The sequence below is a fragment of the Falco cherrug genome, chromosome 13 (assembly GCF_023634085.1).
Source record: "Falco cherrug isolate bFalChe1 chromosome 13, bFalChe1.pri, whole genome shotgun sequence".
Taxonomy (NCBI): Eukaryota; Metazoa; Chordata; class Aves; order Falconiformes; family Falconidae; genus Falco; species Falco cherrug.
Genome location: NC_073709.1, coordinates 11,105,135 through 11,130,685, shown reverse-complemented (window position 1 = coordinate 11,130,685; position 25,551 = coordinate 11,105,135). Strand labels below are relative to the sequence as shown.

Here is a 25,551-nt window from a genome sequence, read left to right as displayed (position 1 = left end):
GCCTGCTCCCCCGGCCTGAGGGAACTGCGGCCTGCCTGCTCCCCCGGCCTGAGGGAACTGTGGCCTGAACTGCGGCCTGCCTGCTCCCCCGGCCTGAGGGAACTGCGGCCTGCCTGCTCCCCCGGCCTGAGGGAACTGCGGCCTGAACTGCGGCCTGCCTGCTCCCCCGGCCTGAGGGAACTGCGGCCTGCCTGCTCCCCCGGCCTGAGGGAACTGCGGCCTGAACTGCGGCCTGCCTGCTCCCCCGGCCTGAGGGAACTGCGGCCTGCCTGCTCCCCTGGCCTGAGGGAGCCGCTTGGCCCAGGGCCTGTCATGGCCGCATGCTGCTGTGCTTCAAGGGAGCTTTGATGTGACTTTATGAGTCTTAAATTCTACATTGAAGTGCAGCCAGGGGTGGGAGGCAGGCCCTGGTTGATGGAGGGGCTGTACCCTCTCGCTCCCTAGATGAAATGAGCTCTGTGGGGTCAAGAAAGCTCAGTGGGCTTCTGTCGCCAGGCCAGGCCGGTGGGCTTGCTGCCCTGGGCCCCTGGGCACTGCAGCTCGGTTAGGAGCAGACATTGGTCCCTGAAAGTGGAACCTGTGACCAGTTTTGGGGTGTTTGGAGCTGGACACAAACTAAGGGGGCTGTGACTGCTCAGCTGCTCCCATCAGGGAAGCGTTGTCCTTCCGCAGTGGGAATCCCCCTCTTTCTGGGGATGCTGTTCACAACAAATGCAGTGGGGGGCAAAGCACAGCCTTTTCTCCAGCCCTATCCAGTGGTTCAGGCTGGAACACTGCTTGGCAGCTGGAAAAACCTCAAAATGTCAAAATGCAGCAATGTTGCAGACTCCAAAACCTAAATCCACAGCAGGGGCTGTGGCAGCTGCTGCTTTGCTGCCCCTCACAGGGAGAGGGATGTGGTGGTGGCCTAGAACACTCTGCAGGCCGGGCCAGAAGAGCTCTTCTTGAAGCTCTTAAAGTGATTTCTAGAATTTGAAAGCAATTCTTTCCCCTAGTTTTTGCTTGGTACTATATCACTTGGTGGGGGTTGAGCTTTGTTTTTTCGATAACTCAGCCTGAGGTGGATTTCCAGGTGTGGAAAGTTGTTGGTTGTTTGGGTCTGTTGCACCAAGAGAAGTCTAGTAATAATAGATGGAAGGAGCATCAGGGCACTTGGATAACAAGTAGGATTGCTAGCTAATCTCCAGTAACTAGTACAGGTTTCAGGAGATAAATATGGGTGCATAGTTTCAGAAGAAACCGTGAGATTTCAGGAGAAATTGCAGGATTAAGCCTCTTGATAAAATACTGCAACTCTCCAGTCCTTTAAACTTCTTTGGCAGGCTGGGAAACAAATAGATTTAGTACTTATCCCTATTAAAAAACATAATTTTGAAGAATGATTTCAGTAATTGTTTTGCCTAACAGAGCAAATTATGAGATCCTCTCCAATGTGTATTTTTTAAGAGCAGCTAATGATGAGAGCATTTAAGCACTTTAATGGATTTGAATATCCTTTTGCCATTAAATTTAATTGGTCAGCTTGGTAGTTTTTCTGTAGCAGAAATGGGATAATTCACATTAGTCACTTGTGTAGGAAAATTATGGTTAAGGGAAGAATATAAAAAATAATTCACAATGCTGGTACTGACTCCATATTTACTGTTTTATTAGCAGGATTTGCTGCTCACTTTAAATTCACAAATAGACATTATTTACAAAAGCTGTTTACTCCAAAACTGGGTGGTACTACATACTTTAAAACAGAAAGAAGCATTTGTCATCACAATAGAAAAGACTTTATTTCAATACACAAAAGAATACACAAAAGTTCATGTTATCTTATGTGTAGTTTAAATGAGTAGGTATTACTGCTACATCACCTGCTTTATCATGCGTATCAGTTACGAAAACACCTGTCCTGGAGTTGCACAAAATCAGAACAGTAAAAACAGCACTGTTGGAGGCAATGCAGAATTCATCTTGAGTTGTTGCCTCACATTTGACCAGATAACGACCTACTCAACTCAAACAGTGACTGGCTCGCTGCAGCCATGAGTCTGTCTCTCCACTGCTTGCAGAAAGACAGATTGTCTCAAGATCCTTATGCTAATTTGGCCCTATTTGTATTTTATTTTGAAGGTGTATACAGACTTGGTAAGATGTCTAGGCCTGGTTCAGCAGAGTGGATTTTTTCCCACTAACATGCTATAATTTTACTTGGGTCCCACTGAAAAACAGGTTGAAACACATGGAATTCTGTCTGAACATAAGAAAACACTTTTTTTACTGTGAGCGCTGTTGAACACTGGAACAGGTGGTCCAGTGAGCCTGTGCAGTCTCCATCCCTGGAGTCAGTCAAAGCCCAGCTAGACACTATCCTGGGCAACATGTTCTAGTTGACCCTGCTTGATCAGAGGGGTGAACTAGATAATCTGGAAATGTTGCCCACCTCTATGATTTAGTGATTGATTCTGTGAAGAGCTCCGTGACTCAAAGCAGCAGAATATGGCCACAGGGTGCCTGGAGATAAGAGAAGGGACCAGCTCCCTTCAATATGTAGCTGTGACATTTCCAAATACAATAAACAGAGTACCATTCTACATAAAACTACAGAGTGGAATGTTGATAAAATACTCTTAAACAAGGTGTCACAGGAAGAGACTTGAGGTTTTCACTAGATTGTGAAGCAGTATTTAGCTTTGTAGAGAATGTGTCTTTCTTTCAAAAGAGCATGCTGCACATTGTACAATAGAAAGCTGGTAGTCTGTAGACTTCAAGGAGCTTCATCATGAGGAGTAAACTGAGAGGATGAAGTGTGACACGAAGGAAAATGGGCATTTTTGCCATCCTGCATCTTGTGAGCAGAAGGAAAAGGACACGGAATAGCTTAAAGGTACAAATGATAATATCAAAGAAATTCCTTTTAAGAAGAAACAAAGCATCATCATTTTTAGGATCAGCAATCAATTCTTCCATCACTGTAATATATTTTAATGCATTCACAGACTTTTTTGTTCATCTTAAATTTTAAACAACTCCAAAATGAGGGTCTACATCCCATATTTACATATTGTGACCTGAAGCACAGCATCGGTCTGAGTTATGGGATTATACAGCAGTCCAGTGAAAAGAGTTTTGGTGGAAACATGTAGTAGGCTGCTTTTCAAGGACTCTGCCCAGTGGTGGATATTCCTATAGACAAGGGAGAAGCTTATGAGGAGGCATTATTTCCTCTTTACCCCCTTTCCAAAATATGTGAGATTAGAACTTCAGAAAATTTATTTCAGTTTTATGCAGTCTACCTCCTCTGTGACTGGCATTGCACTTGTTCTCAGGTCTAAATCTGTGCTAGATTTGCTTCCGTTATATGTTGATCTCCATCTGAGCAACATGATCTTCTTGAAATACTTCATGGTGTTGTTTTTTACAGTTACAAAACACATGGTGTTTATCATGCTGTTGCTCATAGCAATACATTCAACTATGTAAAAAGCAGTAAGATAATGCTTCTCTTTCACAAAGATGGTGGGGAAAAAGTCACGGACAATTGTGAACCCATAGAAAGGTGACCAGCAGAGAACATAGGCAGTCAGGATGCACATCAGTACCATAACAGTTTTTCTTCTGCATCGAAGCCTCTTCCTGATCTGTTCCGTTTGAAATCCTGGTACAGTTTTAAACCAAAGTTCCCGAGAGATCCTGGCATAACACAAGGCCATCGTAACAACAGGGGCAACAAATTCGATGCCAAAGATGAAGAGAAAATATGATCTGTAGTACATCTGCTGGTCAACTGGCCAAATTTGACCACAGAAAATTTTTTCCTGGTTCTTCACTATGAATAACACTGTTTCAGTAGTAAAGTAGGCAGATGGGATAGCTACAAGTATGGAGATGATCCAGACCAAGGCGATTAGGAAGGTTGCTGTTTGATAATTCATTCGTGGTTTCAGTGGATGAACAATGGCCAGGTACCTGGAACAGATAAATTCATTTAAAATGAAGTCTGAAAACACTCTTAGTCAGAACGCACTTCAAAACAGAAGTGGACAGAATTAGGCAGAAGGAAACTGCTGTCATTCTTAAGGAGAAAGCCTGACAAATTTGCCTGTGAGGAGAGTTAAGAAAATTTTCAGATGTGGCAGCCTAAAGCAAAGTTCTTATGTCTAAGAATCAGTTCCTGGTTCTAGAAACTCTGGAGCCAGTGGCTGAGTGGTTTGTTAGGACAGTGGGTACCTGACAATCTGAAAATCTCAGTGTATGTTAGGGTGTCTGAGGATGGTTTTAAGACTTGAGTCTTAAAACTCCTACCTGTTCACAAGATTAGAAAGAGCTGCAATTTTTTATCACAAACTTTCCTTTTTAACACGGATTACATATCTGGGAGTTATGGAAAAGATAGGAAGAGGAGAAAGAGAGGGAATATTCCTATTACTGACAAATATGTTTGCAGGACCTAGCACAATACACAGGTGATGTCATACTCAGGACATACCATGATATAGTACATGGGGACTCTTTGCTGGATAGTGCATGTTCAAGCAGGAGTTTGAAACATGCAATAATATATGCCTAGTCAGGTGCGGGTAAAAAGGCAAACATGCAGAAGCAGGAAAAAGGTTTCCCTGGGCATAGAACTATTTAAATACACATATTTTTACCAAGAAGGTCAAATATATGTAACAATGTTTTTATTATTTTCATATTTTTTCCATGGGATACAAAAAGTTGAAGCTGATGCTAATGAATGGTTACAGGTGAGCATGTTTTCAAGCCACCAACAAAGGGCTGTGTATCCATTTTCTGTCCATGCAAATTTTTGTGTCTTCTGCTGGAGGTGACTATTGCTAATTAATCTTAAATATGCTGTGTTAAGTAACGTGCCAAACCATAAAACCTGAGTTAGGTGTTGCACTCCTTATGACTGTAAAGCTGCAAGGTGTACTGCAGTGTTTCACAAAGAAGTGTGGAGAAATGGAAGTACATTACTTGCAAGGTTCATCAGTTGCCCTCAAATCAGTTAAAAAGGAGCTAGGACAATGGCATTCACTCTGGGGTATTTTTTTGGTTGGAATTTGGGGGTGTTGATTTTTTAAGAAGCTATAGATGTAAGAAGAGCTTACGTTAGAGTACACTGTCCCAGAAAGATTATGATATTTCTCTTAAAAGGAGATTTTTATCAAAGACTCTCCAGAGTTGCCAGTACAATTATATTTGACACAAAGGATTGTTACAAAAAAATGGAATTTCTCATTCATTTAAAGGCTTTTCTATCTGTATATATTCTATACATAGATAGCATCCACAGGATATATTAATTCTAAAATAAAATGGAAAATCAGCGGCACATTTCATCAGCCAGATCTTGGAAGCAGATGAATTGTTCATCGCTCTTAACAGTGCAGGCTGGATGTCAAGGGACAGCAGAATTATATCAGCCTCATTGTGGAGCTGATAAATGAATATTTTTAGATTGGGTCCTATGGAAACAAGGTTGTGGGATAATGTATGTGTATGCATTCGTAAGTATGCCTGTCTGCTCAGCAAAACATTTGGCTGCATGGTGTAAATCTCTACAAGAGAGTCAGGAGGGAGTTTTTGTGCTGGATTTCCTGATTGTCATTGCTTACCACACTTGGGCTGTGACTGCGGAGTGGTCCTGGAGCTCACGAACAGAGTTCAGATGAAGCTGCCCTGGAAGGTACGCTCCAAAAGTGTACATAGAACACACCAAGTGCTCGTGGGCGTTCAGTCCAGGGGACCCAACTAAAGCTAAAGCCCCTGGAATATTTGCAGCATGAATATTGGGCCCTTAGCATGAACTTTTGCTCTTCAGATCCTCTCCTTTCACATTGCATTATTTTCTACTGTAGATGTGGCCTTAAATGTGTGAAATCCCTAATTTCATGTGAATGGACATCAAGGAAGATGGAAGAGAACCCTACTACACAAGTGAGCCCTTTTAAATGAACTAAACATGGGAAGCTGTTGCTAGGAGCCTATTCTTTTTTAGAGACAGAAGTCAACAACCTACATGACATAACCAACATGGAATTGTTGATTGTTAAATGAATGAGATTTTTCTCTGTGTACTAAATCAAAAGCTCACAAAAAAACCCCACAAACCAACAGCCAAAACTCAGTGAACCCAAAACACTGTGTTCTTACAACAAACTTCAGTGGTTAATTGTTTCCAGGATTGTTTTTAAAAACGCCTGAGGAAATATGCTAGGAATCTTCTGATTTCTTAGCAGGCATAAGAGCTCACTGACCCATGTTACTTCATCAACCTGGGACGTACTAGCAGAGCTTTCCAAGAAAGTTTTTTAGAAGTTGAAAAAGTAATAGAAAATGGTAATGCATACATGATGGTGTTATATGCTTAACCCTGAATCTTCAGTTGCTGCTTAAAGGTTATTTGTTAGATACTTGTTAAGGAGTTGTTTCATAGGAGGTGTTTGCCCTTTCCCTACACCAGGCACCATCTCTGAACTTCCCCAGAGTCTTTCCACAGACTTCTGTTGACATCAATCACAGCTGAAGCAGCTGTGCATGGAGCTGTTACCTATACAACCATCAGCAGGGTTGACTGCTCCTGAGCTGCCTTTTGGATCAGGTACCAAAAACTACGCAACATTAGACTGGAGCGTAAAATGGCACATGAAGAAACTGGGAAAAAAGGGGAAGAGGGAGTGGGAATCATACAGTGTGTATATGCAGGGGGTGTTTGTACACAAAGGACAATTTCTTGTGATGGTCTTTCTATAGTTTACTCTGCGGGTCTCTGGCTTTTTGTGAGTTAGTTGTGTCAGACTTATGTCAGCATGAAGCTGATCCTCAGTGCCTAGGTCCGTCAGAGTCTGTGGTGCACAAGGCTAAGAGACCAGGAGTCTTAAGAAAGCATATAATTAAACTATATTGTTAAAATTCCTGGGGTGAGAGGCAGCCATAGAAATATCTCAGGACTGCAGTATAAAGCAGGTAGAATAACAGGTGGGTATCATTATGTTCTGCTTACCCCATTATGAAGGCTGTAGGAAAATCTCAGCTAAACTGGGTTGGTGTAGCATTTTATCATTTTCTGGACAGTGTCATAAATATGGGTGCCATAAATGACCTGTGGCTTTTTCCTGGCTTGCAGCTGTGCCATCCTCAGAGAGGCATATAAAGAGAGAGGAAAGTATAAGAGAGCATCTTAATGAAGAGTGCTGGCCATGCTCGCTGAGCATCCACTTCTGGACTGGAGCATCCAGCTACGATGTCGGTACTCTCAAATGGTTAATTTAATAATTGTTGGGTTTTCTCAGTACAGCATGACAGAGAGTAAGAACTCTCCTTTGCAGAAGTCTTATCTTTTACTCTCACACCAAAATAAAAACTGAGGAAAATACCTTAGAGGCAGAAATAAATATCCTCCTTGTTGGAAACTCACCTGTCAAATTCTATATCATTAATCAACTATTTCTGTTGCTGAAGGGTATTTCACTGTTTATAGAAAAGGTTAGATTCAGAAAAGCTGTGTAGGCTAGTAGTGAAAGTTCCTTAGAGATGTATGGTTTGGATCACAGTTATATAGTGCTGATGAACACCCTCATGTCTGGGTGTTTCTGATTTGTCTCTCTCTTTCGCCTCTTTCCCTTATTTCATAAATCCTCTCCTACACTTTTTTTTTATGAGAAAAAAAATTGTTCTAATAAATCAACATACTTTCCACCTGAAAAATCCAATCAAGACATTTCCACTGAGTTTTCTCTGGGGTAAAGTCGTGACCTCACGTGATTAAATTTTTTATGAAACAAGATACCCAGGTCTGCGTAGTACCTACCTGGACATCAGCAAATCCTGCAGAACAGCTGAGTATGTTCAAAACCTAGAGATCTGGACAGCCAGCCTCAGAAGCTCTGGCCATCTACTTGCGTAGTCATAGCACCCTACTTACCTGTCAACAGCTATAGCCAGGAGAGCATTAGTAGAAACATAGAGGGAGACGGTCCGAAGGTAGTTGACGGAGGCACAGAGGACGTGGCCGTGCTCCCAGGACAGCTGCCGCACCACATAGTAGTCCATCTCAAAGGGGCAGCACACAATGGCCACGATGAAGTCTGAGATGGCCAGGTTGGCAATCAGCAGGTTGGTGAGGTTTCGCAGCTTCTTGTAGCGGGTGAGAGCAGCAATGAAGATGAAATTGCCGATGCCACAAACCAACATGATGCCAACCAGAGCCACCCCAATCACAATCTTGGCTGCAAAGAAGGTGCGGGTTTTGGTCACGTCATCTTCACTGTCCAGTGGCAGGTCATAATCGCTGTAACTGAAATTGAAAGGGAAAGAGAAGTTTCGCAAGAAAGTTAAATCCCCATCGTGGAGATTGTAAATTGCTGCGAAGTTGAGGTTGACAGTAGCATTTGTTTTATGTTCAGCTTGCTCCATGGTCATGTCTGTCTTGTTTTGACACGTGGCTTGGCTGGCCCTTGGTTTCGTGTTAGAATTACAAGGCGTGGCAGGCGAGAGACCTCATCTAAAGCTTCCTTCTGAGCGGTGAGTCACCTTGTCTTTGTCCCCATAATATTATAGAGCAACAGCCTCATTTATCTCCTTCTGTGGGAACAAAAAGAGGAGAATATTTCTGGAGAGGAAATAACAGAAAAAATAATGTGCTTGAGGGAAAGCAATAGCCACCTTACTGCCCCACAGCTCTATAGCTGGCTGTGCACAGTGGGAAGAAATGCACTGTGAAAGGATGCTTCTGTTATCATAAAATCCCTTGAGTTGCATAATACACTGGTTGTTACACCCAGCAGTTTTATTTACCAGTGATGAAATTTTGTTTTCAGCACACAGCGAAGTGACAGTCTAGGAGGGGTGTAAAATCCAGTTTAAACCTTTGCCAGCCTTCAGGCCCACAGGCTGTCATGCTTATGCAAGGTAAAAAAACTAAAATGAGATGACACCTCAATTTGCTGAAAAGTACCTGATGTGCCTTTTGGACAAAGTTTTTGCTTTATTCTAGGTGTCTCGGTCAGAGCGATGTGATAGGTGAGAATGAAAAGACAACTGATGTCCTGGCTTCTAAGTACATTTCTTAATTAAGCAAGAGTTGCCAAGACCCAAGAAAACAGTGAAGCCAGCACTTTCCTTTTGGCAGCCATTAACTGAGTAGGGGGATGAAATCTTCAGCCAGCTTCATCTATTATTGTTTCTCTTAAACCAGTGGAGCTCTGACAATTTGCATAGGCAAGATTTTGCCCCGTGACCCAGCTTGTAGGGCTTTGCGGTGAAGGCAGATCTGCCATTCACAAGGAGAATGCTTCAACAAACAAGCTCTTGAGGTGAAAGGGAAAATCTTCCTTAGGCAAGGCAAAGCGCCATGCATTTTTGAGAATGAGGAGAAGCAGGTTCCCCTCTTTGTACTGCCGGTTGTACCAAATGTTAAAAATTGATTTATTTTCCACACTGAGGAAAGAAAAAGATCTAATCTACTCCCTAATTTTGCCTCTACTTTGTATCAAAATGCTGGGAGGGCTAACTTCTTGGATCTTCCCATGCCACATTTGGGAATCCTCACACCAGAATCCCAGCTGTCGGGACAGTCCCACCCCATCCCAGAAGGGAATTACGGGGCGTTATGACTTTTTCTGCTTTGAGACAGTGGGTCTTCCGGGTGTCAAATGCTATTGAACAACGCCCATCATGGCTACAAAGGACAATCTGCATAGTGGAGCTATTGCATCCTTCTTTCCCTGGAGCCACCCTCAGCCCCTGATGTACCAACACTTAATACATTTCTGAGAGAAACTCTCTTGTACAACTTCTGTCTCCACATTGCTTTTCAAACTGAGAGTTGCAGAACAACAGAATAATAGAAAGCCAAAGCCTGAAACTCAGTAACAGTTCAAACAATTGACTGCCTTACAAGGCATCCCCACAGCTGCCTGGAAATGTGAACATTCATTTAAGAGAAGTACTAAATAAATACTTGGATGCAAAATCTATATGTTGGTCAAAGCAAGGTGCAGCATCTGTTTCAGACAGGTTTCCCTGCAAAATACCAAGAGAGAGCTTTAAAATAAATACAGACAACACAACCATCTACAAATTGACACAACACTATCAGCTAACTGTACCTGCAGTTGCTCTCATCTTCTTGGAGGTCTCAGGCACCCTGGGGATAGCCACCAAGTTTCTCCCCTGCAAATGTGCTGCTGTGACCAGAGCAGAGAAAGGCTCACTGAAAGCAGCCAGAGGGCTTTGCTGAATGATCATTTCTCTCCCAAGCAGGTTTGCCCTGCTGCTCAGGGGAGGATGGCTCTGCTGTCTCTGTGCATGCATCTAAAGCCTTTTCTTAGTGGGAGGCACCTTGAAGCTGTCCATGCATTTCTGATTTTAAAGAGGCAGTGCAATACGGAGACAATAGAGCACAGCCTTTTTCTCTTTTTTTCTGCTTTAAACCCCCTGAATGCATCAAACTGGCGGAGCGGCTTTGTTACCAAGTCGGAGCATGGAAGGTATAAAAACCCAAGTCTGCACTTGTTCTTTGAGTTTTGTCTGTGCTGGGCAGCAGCTACCTACACCTGATGTGACACAGAAGCAAAACACAAACCTCCCAGAGGAGAGAAGGGGGAGGAAGGAGGTTGAACTACTTTCCCAGGAACCTTTCTCCATAGATCTCTCCCCGGCTATTGTGTTTAGGACTGCAGCTGTGGCAGCTCCTGCAGAAAGAGGGTCAAACGTTGAATAGCCATAAATCAGAGGACCCATGACAGCCTTCCTTGCCCTCTCAGGGAATTACTCAGAGTGGAAAAGCGGTAGTGAATCCTTAAGGACTTTGTGTCCTTTGCTAATGCGGCTTCCTTATTGCTCTGAAGCACTCGCACTGCAGGGAGCAGTTCTCCTGCTTCCCAGCTCTCCAGAAGGAAGGAAACACACAGCAGATCCCCTGTCCTCTTCTGCACCTCCAGCCTTATTCACATTAGCTGACATTTTCCAAGATGCATAGTTAAGACACATTATGTGGATGAGACCGTAGGAGGCTGTAGAAGGTCATGAAGAGTGTAGAAGTTTTGCAGAAAATTTTAAATACGTGCCCTACAATGCACACTCACAAGACTCAGCTTTCATGAGCTTATGAGCACTTACCTCTGGAAAAAGGAGATAATGAAAGAAATCTGTTAATGTGAAATACGTCTGGGGTAAAGAGGCCACTACTGAAAACTTGTAGAAAGCTAGAGAGTCCCCACTGTCTGGATCCAGCAGACAGCATTAAGAATTTCATGGCAAATACTTTTCTTGGCTTTATTTTTAACAGTCAGTGTAATAGGTGAAAAGCCATTAATGGATTTTTAATATCCTGAAATGGTGCAACTAAATGAACAACGAGGAAATCAGATACAGTCCATTTGTTGATTTCCGTCACAAAAAATGTAAATATAGTAAGTATAGGGAAAGACAAAGTTAACTTATGGTGTACATCAGAACCACATCTCAAAGATCCCTAAAATGAGCCACATAAACCTTAAATGTCCCTTAAGAAAAGCTAGTACACTAAAGGGAGCTTTTGCAAGCTTTACATTAGGAATGTGCATGATCTCTTTAAGACTTTGCTCAGCTGTCTCACATTAAGTTATCTAGTGAGTTAATCAAGCAACATGATATCCAAATATTTATAATCCTTTAGGCCCAAACTGCAGCTGCTGCAGAACTGTCTGTCCCTGCTGATTCAAGGCAAGTTGGCACTGGATCCCTGATAACCAAACTACAGCCCCTCTGGATCTGCATTTCATGCTTGGGACGTAGGTTCCGAACAGCACTTGTTCACCTGCCATGCTCCAAGCAATTCTGTTATATGTGTCAAACTGTTTCTCAGAGAATACTAGTAAATACTGTGAAACGGTGTGATCTGCGTGTGCTGTGCAAGGCAGTGGTTTGTAGTTGCTGAATAGAAGCTTTTGAATAGAAGTTGTTGAATAGACAATGAAACCAATGGTGCTGAGAGCTACCTTTACAACCAAACGGGGAGAATGAAAGTTAAAAGGTGGGTCTAGAGCCTAAATAACTGTTCTGGTAACCTGCCTTGCTATAACAAGAGCTGGGGCAATAGTGGAAGGGTTCTAAAGCCATGGGGTATATGCAGGAGATTTTCCCAGCTGCAGATACTGTATAAGAAGTTCCAAAGGCTGCCTTCAAAAACCGTAGTCTCTTGTGACTTCTGGTGTAAATGTGATGAAAGAGCGGCTCCCTTGGGCAGCCGGGCTGTGGTATGGCTGTCCTTCTGTGCACAACTGGGATTTTTGTGGTCCCAGATTGCCCAGTCCAGGAGCTTTGCAGCCTACAGGTCTCCTCTTCCTAGAACCAGGCACTGGGAGGCTTGCAGACACTGAGAAATCCATCCCCACAGCACATATATGACATACGTTTGTCACATGATTACACTCTATTACATTGTATTTCAAAGTCCCTGTTATTTTCTAGAGAGCGCATGATTCTGATGTTGGATTTCTGCATAGGACCAGGTTTCTCCTTTACAGCATTTATTGGTGGTTCCCTGATGGTGTCACAACATTTAACAGTGTCACAATGCATTTCCTGAGACCAGTGCCACCAGTTTGACTAATTCAGGCTGAGAAAGAGAAGCTGATACTGAAAACTATCATGTAAACAATTTACTTCCTTTTTGTTAGTTTTTGTGGGTTTTTTTCATTAGTATGCTCACAGTTTGAAGAGGGAAGTTATTTGCAGGCTAAATGATGCAAAAAAGATTGCAACGTAAAGTACTTGTTTAGAGACTTTCAAATAATGAATTTCTAAAACTAGTATTTAGCTTGGGAACAGACCTAAGGACTTTGGCCTTTCATTTCAAAACAGCAAACTCACCAGCTACTGTCTAATTTTTCCTAATTGCTAAATAAATTGGACTCTGAGGGAGGTAATTAATCCCAGGGGATTTACGTAAGCTTTGCATAAAGTATAGCTGGAGTTTTACAAAGGTTGCTAATACAAATCAGTTGGTGAAATGTGACAAAAGCATCAGACATCCTGTGATTTTCTGGAAAAACAAACAAAAGGTAGCAGCACTCATGGGTTACAGCCATGTGTATTTCTGCTCACTGTTCCAACCAGACATTCAGCTCAGGGGCTTTACTAAATCTGAGAGTGTGTAACTGACATTAATGTTCAAGAGGGCACTAGACTTGCTTACATAAAGAGTTAGGTGTATTTTTCTAATACATGAAAAGAGGCCTTGTGGTACTAGAGAAAAGTGACTTTTGCATGGAGCTTGGCAAAAATGTGCACACAGGAGTAATCCCACCATACTCAGCTGTTCCAATGGTGACTTGGGCTGTGGAATAGTCCTGGGAAGGAGAGAGCAGAGAGGTGTTTGCCTTTATTCATGGATTATGTCATCCTGCTACACACCTCTTACCACCTCTTTCTGCTTCCTTCCTGAGTGATCATTTCTTGGCTTAGAAAGAGGGGCAAAGCATCTGAAGGAGCAGCAAGAGCAGGCTGTCAGCAACCACAGTAACACTCTGCAAACTTGGTGGTCAGTGCTGTTGGAAAAGCAAAGAAAAGCCTTTTTTCTTTCAGAGCTGCACAGGTTTCTGTGGACACTGGCATTCAGGCAGATGTCACAGCCAAATGACGCAAGGTTTAGCAGAACTGCACAGAGCTCACTTAATGTGCAAGGTGACCCAGGGGCATTCAGCAACTTCAAAGTAGAAGACATTTTCTTTCTCTTTACTTGTCTCTTTTTTCCCAGTTATTTCTTTTCCTGTTTTGTTCATCATTTTGTGATTGTGTAAGAAAATGGTGTTTATTTTGCTCAGCTCAACTTAACAAGGCAATCTTCTGTGAGAATCACACCCCTGCCCTCAACAACGGTCTATGAAATATGTAGAAATAGCTATAAGAAGCTTCTGTTCCTAACTAGCACTTACCACCCTTACTGGAGAAGCCCATCTTACCTAAAGCAAAAGTGGAAGTATTTGGGGCAGTGCAGGAAAGCAGGAACCAGCACTGGGAATGTGCACAAGTTTTGATGCCACAGTAGTATAACATGAATGATCACAAAGAAAACATTTCAGTCTTTAAACAGTCAACATTTTATTTAATTATTAAATATTACTTTTTTTTCCTCCTCTCATTTGAATGTGTTTGTTGTGCTTTGTGGCTTTTTTGTAACTCAGCTTTCCTTAGAGCAAATGTTTGTTACCACAAACCCTTCTCTTGAGCAGAAGGCCTCTGAAAGGCCAGTGTCAAGTGCTTTTCTTCCCAAACTGTGCCTGGGCACACTCATAGTTTGGTGGATACTAATGTGCCGGTCATGGGCAGTGGCAGTGTGCAGCAACGTATCTCCTCGCTGTGGCAGAGGCAGAAGATTGCTGAGCCCACCTTCTTTGCCCCACTCACCAGCTTTATTCTCGGCCAAGACTCTTCGCTGCCACAACAGTCCCAGTCAGCTGTTAGGGACTGCTTAGTTTTAGACTAAGACTGCCAAGCCCATTACCAGAGATTCCCAAAAAGCCACGTCACTGTAAGTTCTGTCTCTCCTGTGCTAGACATGTGGAATAGCAAAGATCCGTGCTTGGAAACTTTTGCCAATTGGAGATAAAGATCAGTTTAGCCAGTTGAAATGTTCTGTCTTAGTATCAGCCTCTAATGAATCTTACTACAATTACTTTGAATTTCTAGGAATGCCTTTTCAAACTCAAAACCTGGAGGTTTTACCCGGAAATTGGAAATTTTCCTTTTCTTCTGCCTTTGTTTCATTATAGAGAAGAACACTTACAAGGTAAGGTTTACAATTGCAGAAGGTGGACAGTTTGTCTTTATTTCTGAACATTATTCTAAGAGAATTAAGATAAAATAATGTATAGCTCATATAGAACAACATTTTGAAAAGAGATCTCAGGATTATCATCTGATCTGTACTGCTGTTCCTGGGCTGTGTTATATATACCCAAACAATTTATAACAAATGCTTTCCTGGACTGTTGGTGAAGAAATTTTGTAATGTAGAGCTCACATCTTCTGTATGAGACTGTTAAGTGTTTCTTAGCTGTACCAGATAGAACTTAAATGGTCCTAGTTTAAATTCCTCATTTTAATATCTCTGATCCAGATCTGAAGTCTGCATCTGGCCTCTTCAAGAACTGGTTTACTCACAGCCCATATTCAAACCCCTTTGAATTTAGAAAGATCTAAAAGGATCTTAATATGTCCTGTATCTCAGCCAGGCTTGTCACTTCTTTGGATTTTAAGAGACAGTCTTGTTTATTTTGGATCTTACTCAAAGATACACTTAGTACATTTTCTCTTTCAGTGGGTGCTGTGAGCTGCAGAATGCTTTTGGAAATGAAGCAGCTTTTTAATTGAAGTGCCTCAGTAGGAGATACAGCCTTCCAAAAACCTGCCGAATTCTTTGTAAGTCTAAGTGGGAGAAGTTGTATGCTGCATTTCTTAAAAAATTTAACCATCATCCATTACAGCTACAGTCTCAAATTTAAGCTAAATTGTCAGCAATCTCCTTTGCTATTACTATTTTCTGTTGAGAAAGCCCTTTGATTTGTATCATCATTTGCCACAGACAGAATCCTGCTCCTTCATGTCTCCTCTTTTGAGTATTGTGGTGGTTTTGCCATTGCCATTTCATTGGCAATTTGGCCTTTCACCCTGTATTTATATGTCAGGCAGAACTGTTCCAAAAATTTCCCTCTGCATAAATTTCCCATTATCCCGCTTTCACTTAAAAGACACCCCCCTTTTCCTTATTTCTACCACCTCAGCATAAACATGCAGACCAGAGCATGCCACTCACTCTGAAGCCCTTGTATGTCAAGCAGTGCGAATCACGGAGGTCTGGCTTGCCTAGGCACATGCAGAGAGGCGTCTTATCTATTCCATGTCCCCAGTTTCTCCCTGTAGCAAGATGTGAGGTATTTAAAGCACATGCCCCATTCCACTGCCTGAGATATTTTTTTTTTTGATGATTCATTAAAAGTTAATAGTTCTCTTTTTCTCAGAAGTTATTGGAGATTTAAAAGGCTGACAGAGTTCAGTATCTACCTGAGAAAGGGATTAGTATACTGTGAAAGCCTTATTGCAGATATTATATATACTGCTTGTTATTTCTGCACACATTGGAAATGAATTCTAACCCAGCAGAGTAATGCCTAATGGTAGTTTCATTTGGAGTTACTCAAAGCATGAAACCACAATCTTGGCGTCGGGATGAGTCACAAAAAGATGCTATCACACCTTATTTCTGACTTTAAAAAAGGTTTTGTGGTTCTTCTGATGTGGTGTCAAAACTTCAGGGCCGGATCAGCCACCTTCTCATAATATTTTTGAAATCTGAGAGTAGCACTGTAGAAGTGACTGCTCTGACAGTAGTTGAAAGGTATGTCCGTGCTCCCCAAACTAGGTGGAGATGAAGAAAAGCCATCCCAGAAGGAGCACATCCATGTTTTAGGATGGTAGCTGTGCCCCTCTGGGCACCCCAGGGCTGACTGCTATGTGCATGGCTGTGAGTGTGGTGCAGCATGCATGCTGCTGCCTGTCCATGACTCTGTGGCTCCATCTTCAAAGGAGACAGATGCTGGTTTATCTGAGAGGGACAGCTCAGGGGCACGGATGTCAGAGCCCAGGGGTGCAGTATATCGATGGAGTTAAATACCACGGGCCAGGAGCCACAAAATGACTGAGAAAGGCACTTCTTTGCTATTTGGTGGTGGCAGGAAGGCAGACCTGCCCTTCTCTCTGCTGGTGGTCGCAGCGGTCCTAACAGGAAGACCATTGCCCATGGAGCAGTTAGTGATCCACAACCAGTTAACCTGAGTAAGTATAGAGTGTGCTGTGCTGCCCTGCGTCCCATGTATAACTTGGCTTTCATGCCTGTGTGGTGCTGTGCATATTCCCTGCTACAAGATAATCTTGGGTGGCTGATTGTAACAAAGGAGCCTGTGGGCAGCATCCCCTCAGTACTGGCTATTATACCACCTGTCCGTCCTTATCTTTAACTAAAAGCGCAGCAACAAGTTCTCATATAAACAACCTTTTTGTATGATAGTAGGAATGATGAACAGAATTGTTTGGGTTTTTTTTTTTTCAGAAAACCCTGTTTAAGCTCAGAAGATCAAAGTGGGATCACCTTTCTATGGATGGCACCGGCATGGTGTGCGGCACCACGGTTGGAGACCCATTCAGTACTGCACAGCTTAGGGGTCCCTGTCTGAAGGGAGTGTCAGATCATCTTGTACTATCTTCTCTGTAGTGTTAGCTCTAATAAGTGGCATTTTAGGTGATAATTAACAGTCTGAGTGCCTTGCTGACTGGCATCACAACAAATTAGCACCTCCTGGTTCAAAACAGTGGTAGTCTGTTTTTCACAGAATATTTAGAAACCATGTGAACAAATTATAGGCAGTAGAAGAATGTGGCATGGCTACAGCTGGGTGGGAAGGGGCGGCCCTTGGTTCCAGAATTACAACTCCTTGAAGAATAAAACATAAGCAAAGTCCCAACCTTTTCTAAGGTTGTTATTGCTTCTATTTGGTAGAGACCAAAATTTGCAGGGAATGGTATTGCTTTGAAATTAAACCCCATTGATCATAAGCATCTTAAAAGACCTACTGTACAGGGGGTTATGACACAGTCACACCACCACAAAACTCAGGAAGAATGGGCTGTTCAGCCAAACCTGCCATCTCTCAGCTTCATGGATTAATCAGCTAGAATGCAATCTCTAGAAGTTTTTTAGGAAGAAATTGAGGTGTTCAGAGTTCATTTGAGCCTGTTGACTACTGTTACCAAGGTAAATTGGTAGAAGCTCACTGTGAAAAATACCATCCTGTGGCATATAGTGCACAAAGGCCAGCGTAGTGGATCTAATGCTGTTTGCGAATCAGAGCATAATTTAGCTTCTGTGAGATATCCTTTGGAGGAGCTTCTGTCCATGTGGCTGTAAGAGGGAGGCAGGGGAGAGAAGCCCTTGCAGGCTTGTGTGTTAGCTCCCGGGCTGGGGGATGTAGCAGGATGGCCTGCTGATGGACAGCCTGCTCTTTCCCACAGTATTCTTCTGAGCAAACTTGTATTTAAATGAACTTGAAATTTTAAGCCCAAAGTTTTCCCAGAAGAAATATTTCATATAAGCCCAGCTGGCCTTTTTCAAATGAAATTGTTTATTAACTGATTTGTTGTCATTAGCCACCAGGAAGCACCCATATAAAGATACTTTCAACTATATAAAAAATTCACAGTTTCCCAGTACCCTAATCTATGTAATTTTGCTGCAGGGAGTTCATTTTGAAGAGAAAAGGATGACAGATTAGATATTTGAGTACCATTCAGAAGGTTTTTTTAAGGGTAATTTCCCTTTCAGACTTACTAACCCTCTCTCAAATCATTGTCAGATTCTTTTCTATCCAGTACCTGAAACATTACCTTACCACTGCAGGTTTCTATCTTACTTTTGTACACCTTTTACTGTTTTTAGAGGTAGCTGCATATTCCAGCTCTCTAGCTGTCTGTTGAACCTGACACAGCCTTCAGCCAAAAAATACAATGAAAGAAGATAACTGGAAGTTGCCCCCTCCCTACTGCACAGGGACATTAAGCAATGTTCCTTCTGCTAGGGCAAATGGATTTTCCTGAGCTTTCTGTATTGGTTTCCTGGGCAGAGGAACATTTTTTGCTTGTGTTTTTATTCTGTTTGGCTGATTGAGTTAAGAGGTCATTTGCTAAAACACTCAGAAAACCAGACCATGTATAAATTTATTTCAGCCCCTTAGTGAGAAAGGCGCAGACACGATGGTGTGAAACATTGCGTGAAGGAGACCTGTGGGAGGCAAGGAGCCTACTCTATCCCCTGCTAAGGAAAAGCAATTTCAAAGTACACTTCGAAAGTCAAAGGACCAGTGCTCCCCAGAATACTTCAGCTGCCTGTTGTCTTCAGGGTATGCATTTTTCTACAGTGAGACATGGCATCCTACTAGTCTAGTTCTAACTGAAGAGATTAAGTCAGGAGGTCTAATGTCAGTCAGATGGAGATGTGTCAGTCTGCTCCTCCTCAGCAGTTTGCACCAGCCGTAGGACAGTCTGTAGTATAGCTGACAAGTCAGCTGGAAATATACGAGAAAATACTGAGAACCTTCCGCTATACCAATAACAGGTCCTAAAACCAGTGCCACTTATACCTGGGGCTATTCAGAAAAAAAACACCCAAAGATAATTTTGATAATTTTAAGGGTTGCTGCAGCAGCTTTAGAGTTCCTTCCTCTACCTGCGTTGCTCTGCACTGCCCCAGCACTGTTTTTTTTTCCTGAAACTTTACTAATATGAACAGAAATACCAGGCTGCTGAGCTCTGGTACACAGGTCCTCTTGCCTGAGGCAGCCCTTCTGCTGTTTTTTTAAAGAAAGTCTCCTGATGCTGGTGGGGTGGTCTAAGGTTTAAGCCTTAATGCTGGCAGGCAAGAGTCTTAAATTCTGCAATTAAAATGGCCGGCAACACAAATTGCCGGCTATTAAAAACAATGCTTCATAAAGGTGAACTATTGAAAAAGATCTTATTGGGACAAGATTAAAAATTAATCACATTATTCGGATTGCCTGGGATTGCTCAGAGATGTTAAACCTCTCCAGAAGTCACACAGGCAGATGAACAAGTTACTGCTAAACTGGGTGGGGGTAAGGGGAGTTGGAAAGGGTTTTTTCTGTTGTGGATGTTCTGGCACCATGATAAGGCTGCTGTAGTTAACTTTATATTATGAATGTTGACTATATGAATTATGAAATGATACATTTGAAACAACGTTGAAGCCTTCTCTATCTGTCAATGCCTGCTTCACTCCCCTGCGAAAGGAAGCGACAAGATCTGTCTTTACAAAATTGATGTGATTTAAAATTTAGAGAAAAATTGTTTCTACTCTTGTCCAGCAAATATCACACAATGGATTTCAAGAATGACTCAGATGTTCTTCAGGAGATTATGTGACCTAACACATAAAGGGAAAAAAACTCCAAACCCTTTAATTTCCTGTAAGTTTCTGCAAGTTGTCAATACCGGATCAAACATTTCTGTTTACCTCCTGAAGGTTAGATTTTACTTTTTATATGATGATGCCTCTCAGTTTCTGACAGATCATTTCCATGAATGGGATAGAAACATGGTTAATAGAGCCTACAGGACTGTATACAAATGGCTGAAAATTTCCACCCCTCCACCCTCCAGCATACATCAAGTATGAATTTCCCACAGTACCAAAATCAGTATTCAGGTATGCATAACTTTTAAAGGTTATTTTATTTTTCTCATTTGTGTGGTGGGTAGAAATGATGAATGATGGGACGAACCTTGTATTTCTCATTACTCTCTTTGGTAGGGTAAACTACCAGGCCAAGATTTCTCAGAACAGATAGTGATGTCGATCACTTTCAGCTTCAAAGCTGGCAAAGACACACTTTGTAGGGTCCCCTCCATTGCTCTAAACATCAGTCTGCTCTCTATGGGGGGAAAAATAATTTCAATCTCATCTTTAAACCGAGCTTCTAAAAAAGACAAAAAGATAAATCCCAGTTCTTCCAAATGTTGATTCCATAAACTCAGTCTCAGGGCTCTGTAGGCACTAATAGCCCTTAATGACCCTAACCAGACTCACCTGGAGCCTCTGCCCACACCCCTGCCCAGGGACCCAGGAGCCCAGTTTGGGGTCAGTCCTGGGCACATCCCCACCCTCTGCATCAGGCACACTGTAGCTGTGCCTGTCTGCTACGTTGCCTCTAGCTGTGTCTCCTGGATGGACCGTAGATTCATATTGCAGCTTTGCTTCCGGATCTCTTTCTTCCTGTTCTGGATGGATCTTGAGTTTCTGTCTGGAAAACTGCCTTTGCTGCAACATTTGCTTTGAGAAGAGTGCTTCGGAAACATGGATTTTATTTTGAATCTGTTATCTGCAGGCTCAAGAAGGATTCAGGTACTTCTTAGTTTCAAAGCAGTTTCTTATCCTTTATGGTCTGATGTATACAATGTGTAAGCAAATATGAAGTCATGTATATGTGCTGGGTTTAGGAATGCTATTAGAATAAGCAGGTAAAAAACCCTGCTTTTGTGGAAGAATTGTGATGCTTGGAAAATAATATTTTTGAGATAGATATGAGATAAACATTACTAAATTTTAAAGGAAGCTCCGTAAAGCATACTTACTTGATGTTATTGCAATCTGGCATATAATTTTGCTTTGAGGCAAAAATTCTTCCCAAATCAATTGCAAAGTCTGCACACCAAAGAGAGAAAGTTTACAAAAATATGCCACTATATGTCTTGATATATGAATCAAATAGCTTGCCAAGGGCAGGGAAAAGAGGCTTAGATGCCCATACTATTAGTATTAGAACTTAAAGGTCATGGAAATTGATGTAGGGTCTAACAAAATTGTATTTCCAATAATCTTTGGGTTCTCATATATTAAGCTTGGGACTGGAATTTAAGGAAGAAATTGTGGGGTTTTGATTTGGCTATTGACTCAGTGGGTAGCTGTGGTTAACTTGCACGCTTCCTTGCTTTTTCACTGTGAAATGAAAGGGTAATACCAGTGTCTTTTGAAAAATGTTTTGATACCTGAAGATGACAAGCACCACATAAGGCAGTCATACTATCATTTAGGTCATGACGAATTACTGATTATAGCTTCACAGTTAACAGGTGCAAACACCTGAAAAATTTTCAGAATTCATCTAACTCTAGACATCCCTCCTACCCACGCTGCAGGAGTCAGTTTATGCTCACTCTTGTTTCACAGGTCTGTTGAAAGCAGTTCTCCAGCTGTCTAAGGATGCACAGGTATTTGCAACTGTAGAACCTACATTACCCACAAGAAGGAACAGCTGGCCTACAAAGCAGTGGTTTATGTGAAGCAGGGTCAGCTTTGGTGATGCATAGAAGTGGGTAGCGTTCAAATACAGCTTTTTGGATTGCTGGAATATCACAAAGGGAGGTATTGATTGTTGGATGATATGCTGAATCAGACCTATGTTGACCAACATATGAATCTGTTTATGAACTGTTAGCTCAGCAAATCCTGGGTTGTACTAGGAGCTAGTATTTAAATTGATTTAACATTTATTTTCTAACAGTTTGGCACCACACCAGCCAGAAATGTCTCAACACTTATTCTAAAACTATTTTGCCTGGGATAACACACTTTACTCTGTCCTTGAGATTAAATTCAGGTCGCACAATATGCAGAAGCAACTGCTTTTGCCTTTCTAAGACTGTGGAAGGAAACTTGAAGAAGCTGTTTTAAATTCCTCATGGTTCTTTAAAGCTTCAAATTGTTTTTTTTTCTGTTGAAATAGCCCTTTAAAGACATTTCTTTATGGATGTGATGACTGGCCTCTGGAACCAGTGTAAATGCATTATGAAGTAATGACAAGATAGTTGGAGATGTGACATGGTTCAACCTCTGGTAGTATGGCGAGTTGCTGAAACACTCTGGTGTAAATGCCAAGGATTTGACAACATGTTTCTTGAACAAATTTATTGAAGACAACAAATACGTGAATTAAAAGGCAGGGATGAAGATGTGGCAGAATGCACTGATCTAGCAGAATATTGTTCTAGCTGTGTTGTCCATACATAATAGAAGACAATCTTTCCCTGTGCGCACCCCCACTTCCCTAATTATTCTTCAGGAAAATTGTATTCACCTAGGCTTTTTAAAATATGGGAATGAAATGACTTGATTCTCTGCAAAAGAGCTGTAGGAATTTAGCTGAAAGAACAGGAGAACTAAAATCAGCCTCAGGAGAAAACTGAGGGAACAGGAGCTAGTGACTAGGGACAGATTCTGTTCTGAATTTTACACAATATTTTACCTGCCATCAGAAATTGTCTTACCGAAATGTCTTGCTGTTCTTTTCTGTTTTGGACCTTAATTCACTGCTGGGCTGTCTTTTCCACTGTGGAGAAGAATATTAACAGGGAATGATTTTAGTTGTGAGTGAAGTAAACTGTGCACCTTCATGTTACATCTCATGTTGAGAGACCCACTTTTACCTTGGGAAGGGCTTAAGCTAAAAACATTTTCAGTCATTAAAAAAAAAAAAAAAAAAAGGGCAGAATGGGAAGTACTGGCAGTTTATGCCTTCAGGGCTGCAAAACAAGCAAAATTATACATGATTGTAAAAGGCAAGCTTTAATTAGAGCCAAGCAACCGAAAAACCTGAACACATGGAAGAAAATCAGTCATCTGCTTTTGTTGGGAGCAGGTTGATAGAAAATTGTTTAAACATCATTAATATCAAAGGGTGACTTGTCAGCAGATGAACTGCATAGGAGATAACCGTGAACAATTGGGAGTTTCTGTGTAGATGGAAATGGGGACAGGTTATGGGTCAGGCTTGAGACTCAGAACCCCACCGAGGCAGGTGACCTACAACAGAAGTTTTCTTCAATTAAAGCTTTTGGTGTGCTACACAGGTGACCTTGAAAACTGCATCAGAAAAGACATTTTGCTTCTAAGGTGCCGATAGCTCTGTTATAGGCATAGTGTTTGATGGAACCAAATGTAATATCAATCATGCTTATAGCTGGATGGCCCAATGCCAAACTGCCGATTATAGCTTTTAGTCATGTGGGTTTTATTCCCAAGCTCCAAAATGTGAGATGAACTGTTTGTTTTCCTTAATAGCATTTGTCTTTTCTCCGTGAGTTATTCCAAGACTTAGAAATACCTAGAGACCAAAATTAGAGTGTATGGACCTGCCATCCCACTTTGCAGTGGCCTCTCTAGTAGGTTTGTATGAGTGAATTGAAACAGTTGGATCCCCAGAGTCCTGGCATCCGCAGTGCATTTACTCCTGTTCCCAGTGATGGTGAACGCTAACCTGGCAGAGCAGCAGCATTCTGTCCTCAGCTGCTGCTGCTTTTCCTTAGGCATAATTAAAGAGAGTGCAGGCATAGGGAGAGTCAGCCTCTAGAGCCATATTTGCAGGTCTGAATTAATTTGCAAGATAAGTTGGGAAATTTATAGAAACGTTCCAAAGCTCTGAGGAAAGATTAAGAAAACCTGTGATGCCATAAAGTTAAAGCAAGTTGCGGTCCTTCCCAAGGGCAAAAAGATTTTTACGGTGCCTATATACGCACCCTGTAAAATAAAGATAGTGTTGATAATGATATTTAAAACATCACCAGTATTTTAGTCTATTGAATTACTTTACTAATCTCCAACCTATATTACCTTCAGTACTGCAAATGCTGGGATTAACACGTTGTGATCTTGAATATGCAGTAGTGATTAGGAATGTTGCAGGTACACTTAGTTGATTCAAAGAGTTAGTGTAGAGATACGGGAATAAGGACAGTGTATTCAGTATGCTGAAGACCTTCTCTCCCTTTACCTGCTTCAGTAAGGAAGGTTACTATTCTCTTAGTTCCTAAAAGGGGTTAGGGTGTGCATAAATGCCACCTCAAAAGGCTTCATGCAGGTTAAATAAAATGGGGATGAACAGCGATTATGATCTGGGCTCTTGATAGCATGTTTCTTTCTGTGAAGTGTTTTCCATGCTGTTCGGACATCTGGTTGGCCTGTGATGGCCATGTCCAACACAATTGGGACTGTGTTGTTCTTACTGGCATCTGGCTATGCAGCTGTGTCCCTTCCTCTTGGGTGAAAAGCTTGCTACTATCATCCCTGCCTCAGCTTCAGCAGTGTTGTACAGTTATGCTGCAGTTTACTTCATTACTAAATGCTTGGATCTATTTAAAGTTAAATTTTGGCAGAGAATATGGGTATTCTTAGCGCCTTGTCAGAAAGGCTTCTCGTGTTGACTGACTTGATGCTGAGTAGTCTCAGCTGGCTGCTTCTTGTTCCAAGTAGCAAGAAACGTATTTGTCTTTACCTGTATTTGCGTTTAGACACTGCTGCCTTCCTGGCCTGGGAGCCCAGTTTGAGTAGAAGCTCCCTTCATTTACAAGAGAAATGCCATTAGAAGGGAAAGGTCCACGAACTTGTTTTCAGTTTGGTATTTTAATCCATAGCCCAGCAGCTTACTTAGCCTGATTAGTCCTCAGCAGGGCTGTGGGTTGAAGGACCAGCAATTCTTTGAGATTCAGTCAGTGCAAGAGCAGAGTAGACGTTACCATGTTACCTGTACAGATCCGATGGTCTTGGACTCAGCTGCATTGTTGCATTAGACAATGGGTGGTTCTTGTTGCATTTGTTCTTTCAGAGAAGTATGAGCAGGTTAAGACTGTGCCATGAGCACACCACTGGCAGAGAGGTTGAAGGCATGACAGTAAAATTTTGTATTGAGAAACTGTGCACATGGAAAAAGTGCCTGAGGGAGTCTTTTGAAACCAATGCCAGTCTTCTCTAGTTTGGAAACAGGAGGATTTCTTAGGAGGGAGTTATACTCTATGGGGTTCAAAAAAGCTACTACAAAAATGAAACCAGGTATATAGGTTACATGTCTTTGTATAGTTTTGGTTCTTTCACATGGGCTGAAATGTGTTGGAGTCTGGCTAAAACTGTATTCCAAATCATGTCCATTTAGTGCAGGGGTCCTCAAACTTTTT

General features: G+C 42.0%; 1 protein-coding gene across 1 annotated transcript; it reads right to left on the bottom strand.

Annotated features, from left to right (window-relative positions):
* Nucleotides 1-1,631: 1,631 nt before the first annotated feature.
* Nucleotides 1,632-10,266, bottom strand: LOC102052284 (prokineticin receptor 2). Its single transcript, XM_005445591.3, has 3 exons — nt 10,107-10,266; nt 7,922-8,580; nt 1,632-3,957 (listed from the first exon to the last, which is right to left on the bottom strand). Exons 2-3 carry the CDS (start codon nt 8,416-8,418, stop codon nt 3,261-3,263), a joined length of 1,194 nt encoding a protein of 397 aa, XP_005445648.1. The 5' UTR covers nt 8,419-8,580; nt 10,107-10,266; the 3' UTR covers nt 1,632-3,260.
* Between the last annotated feature and the right edge of the window lie 15,285 nt (nt 10,267-25,551).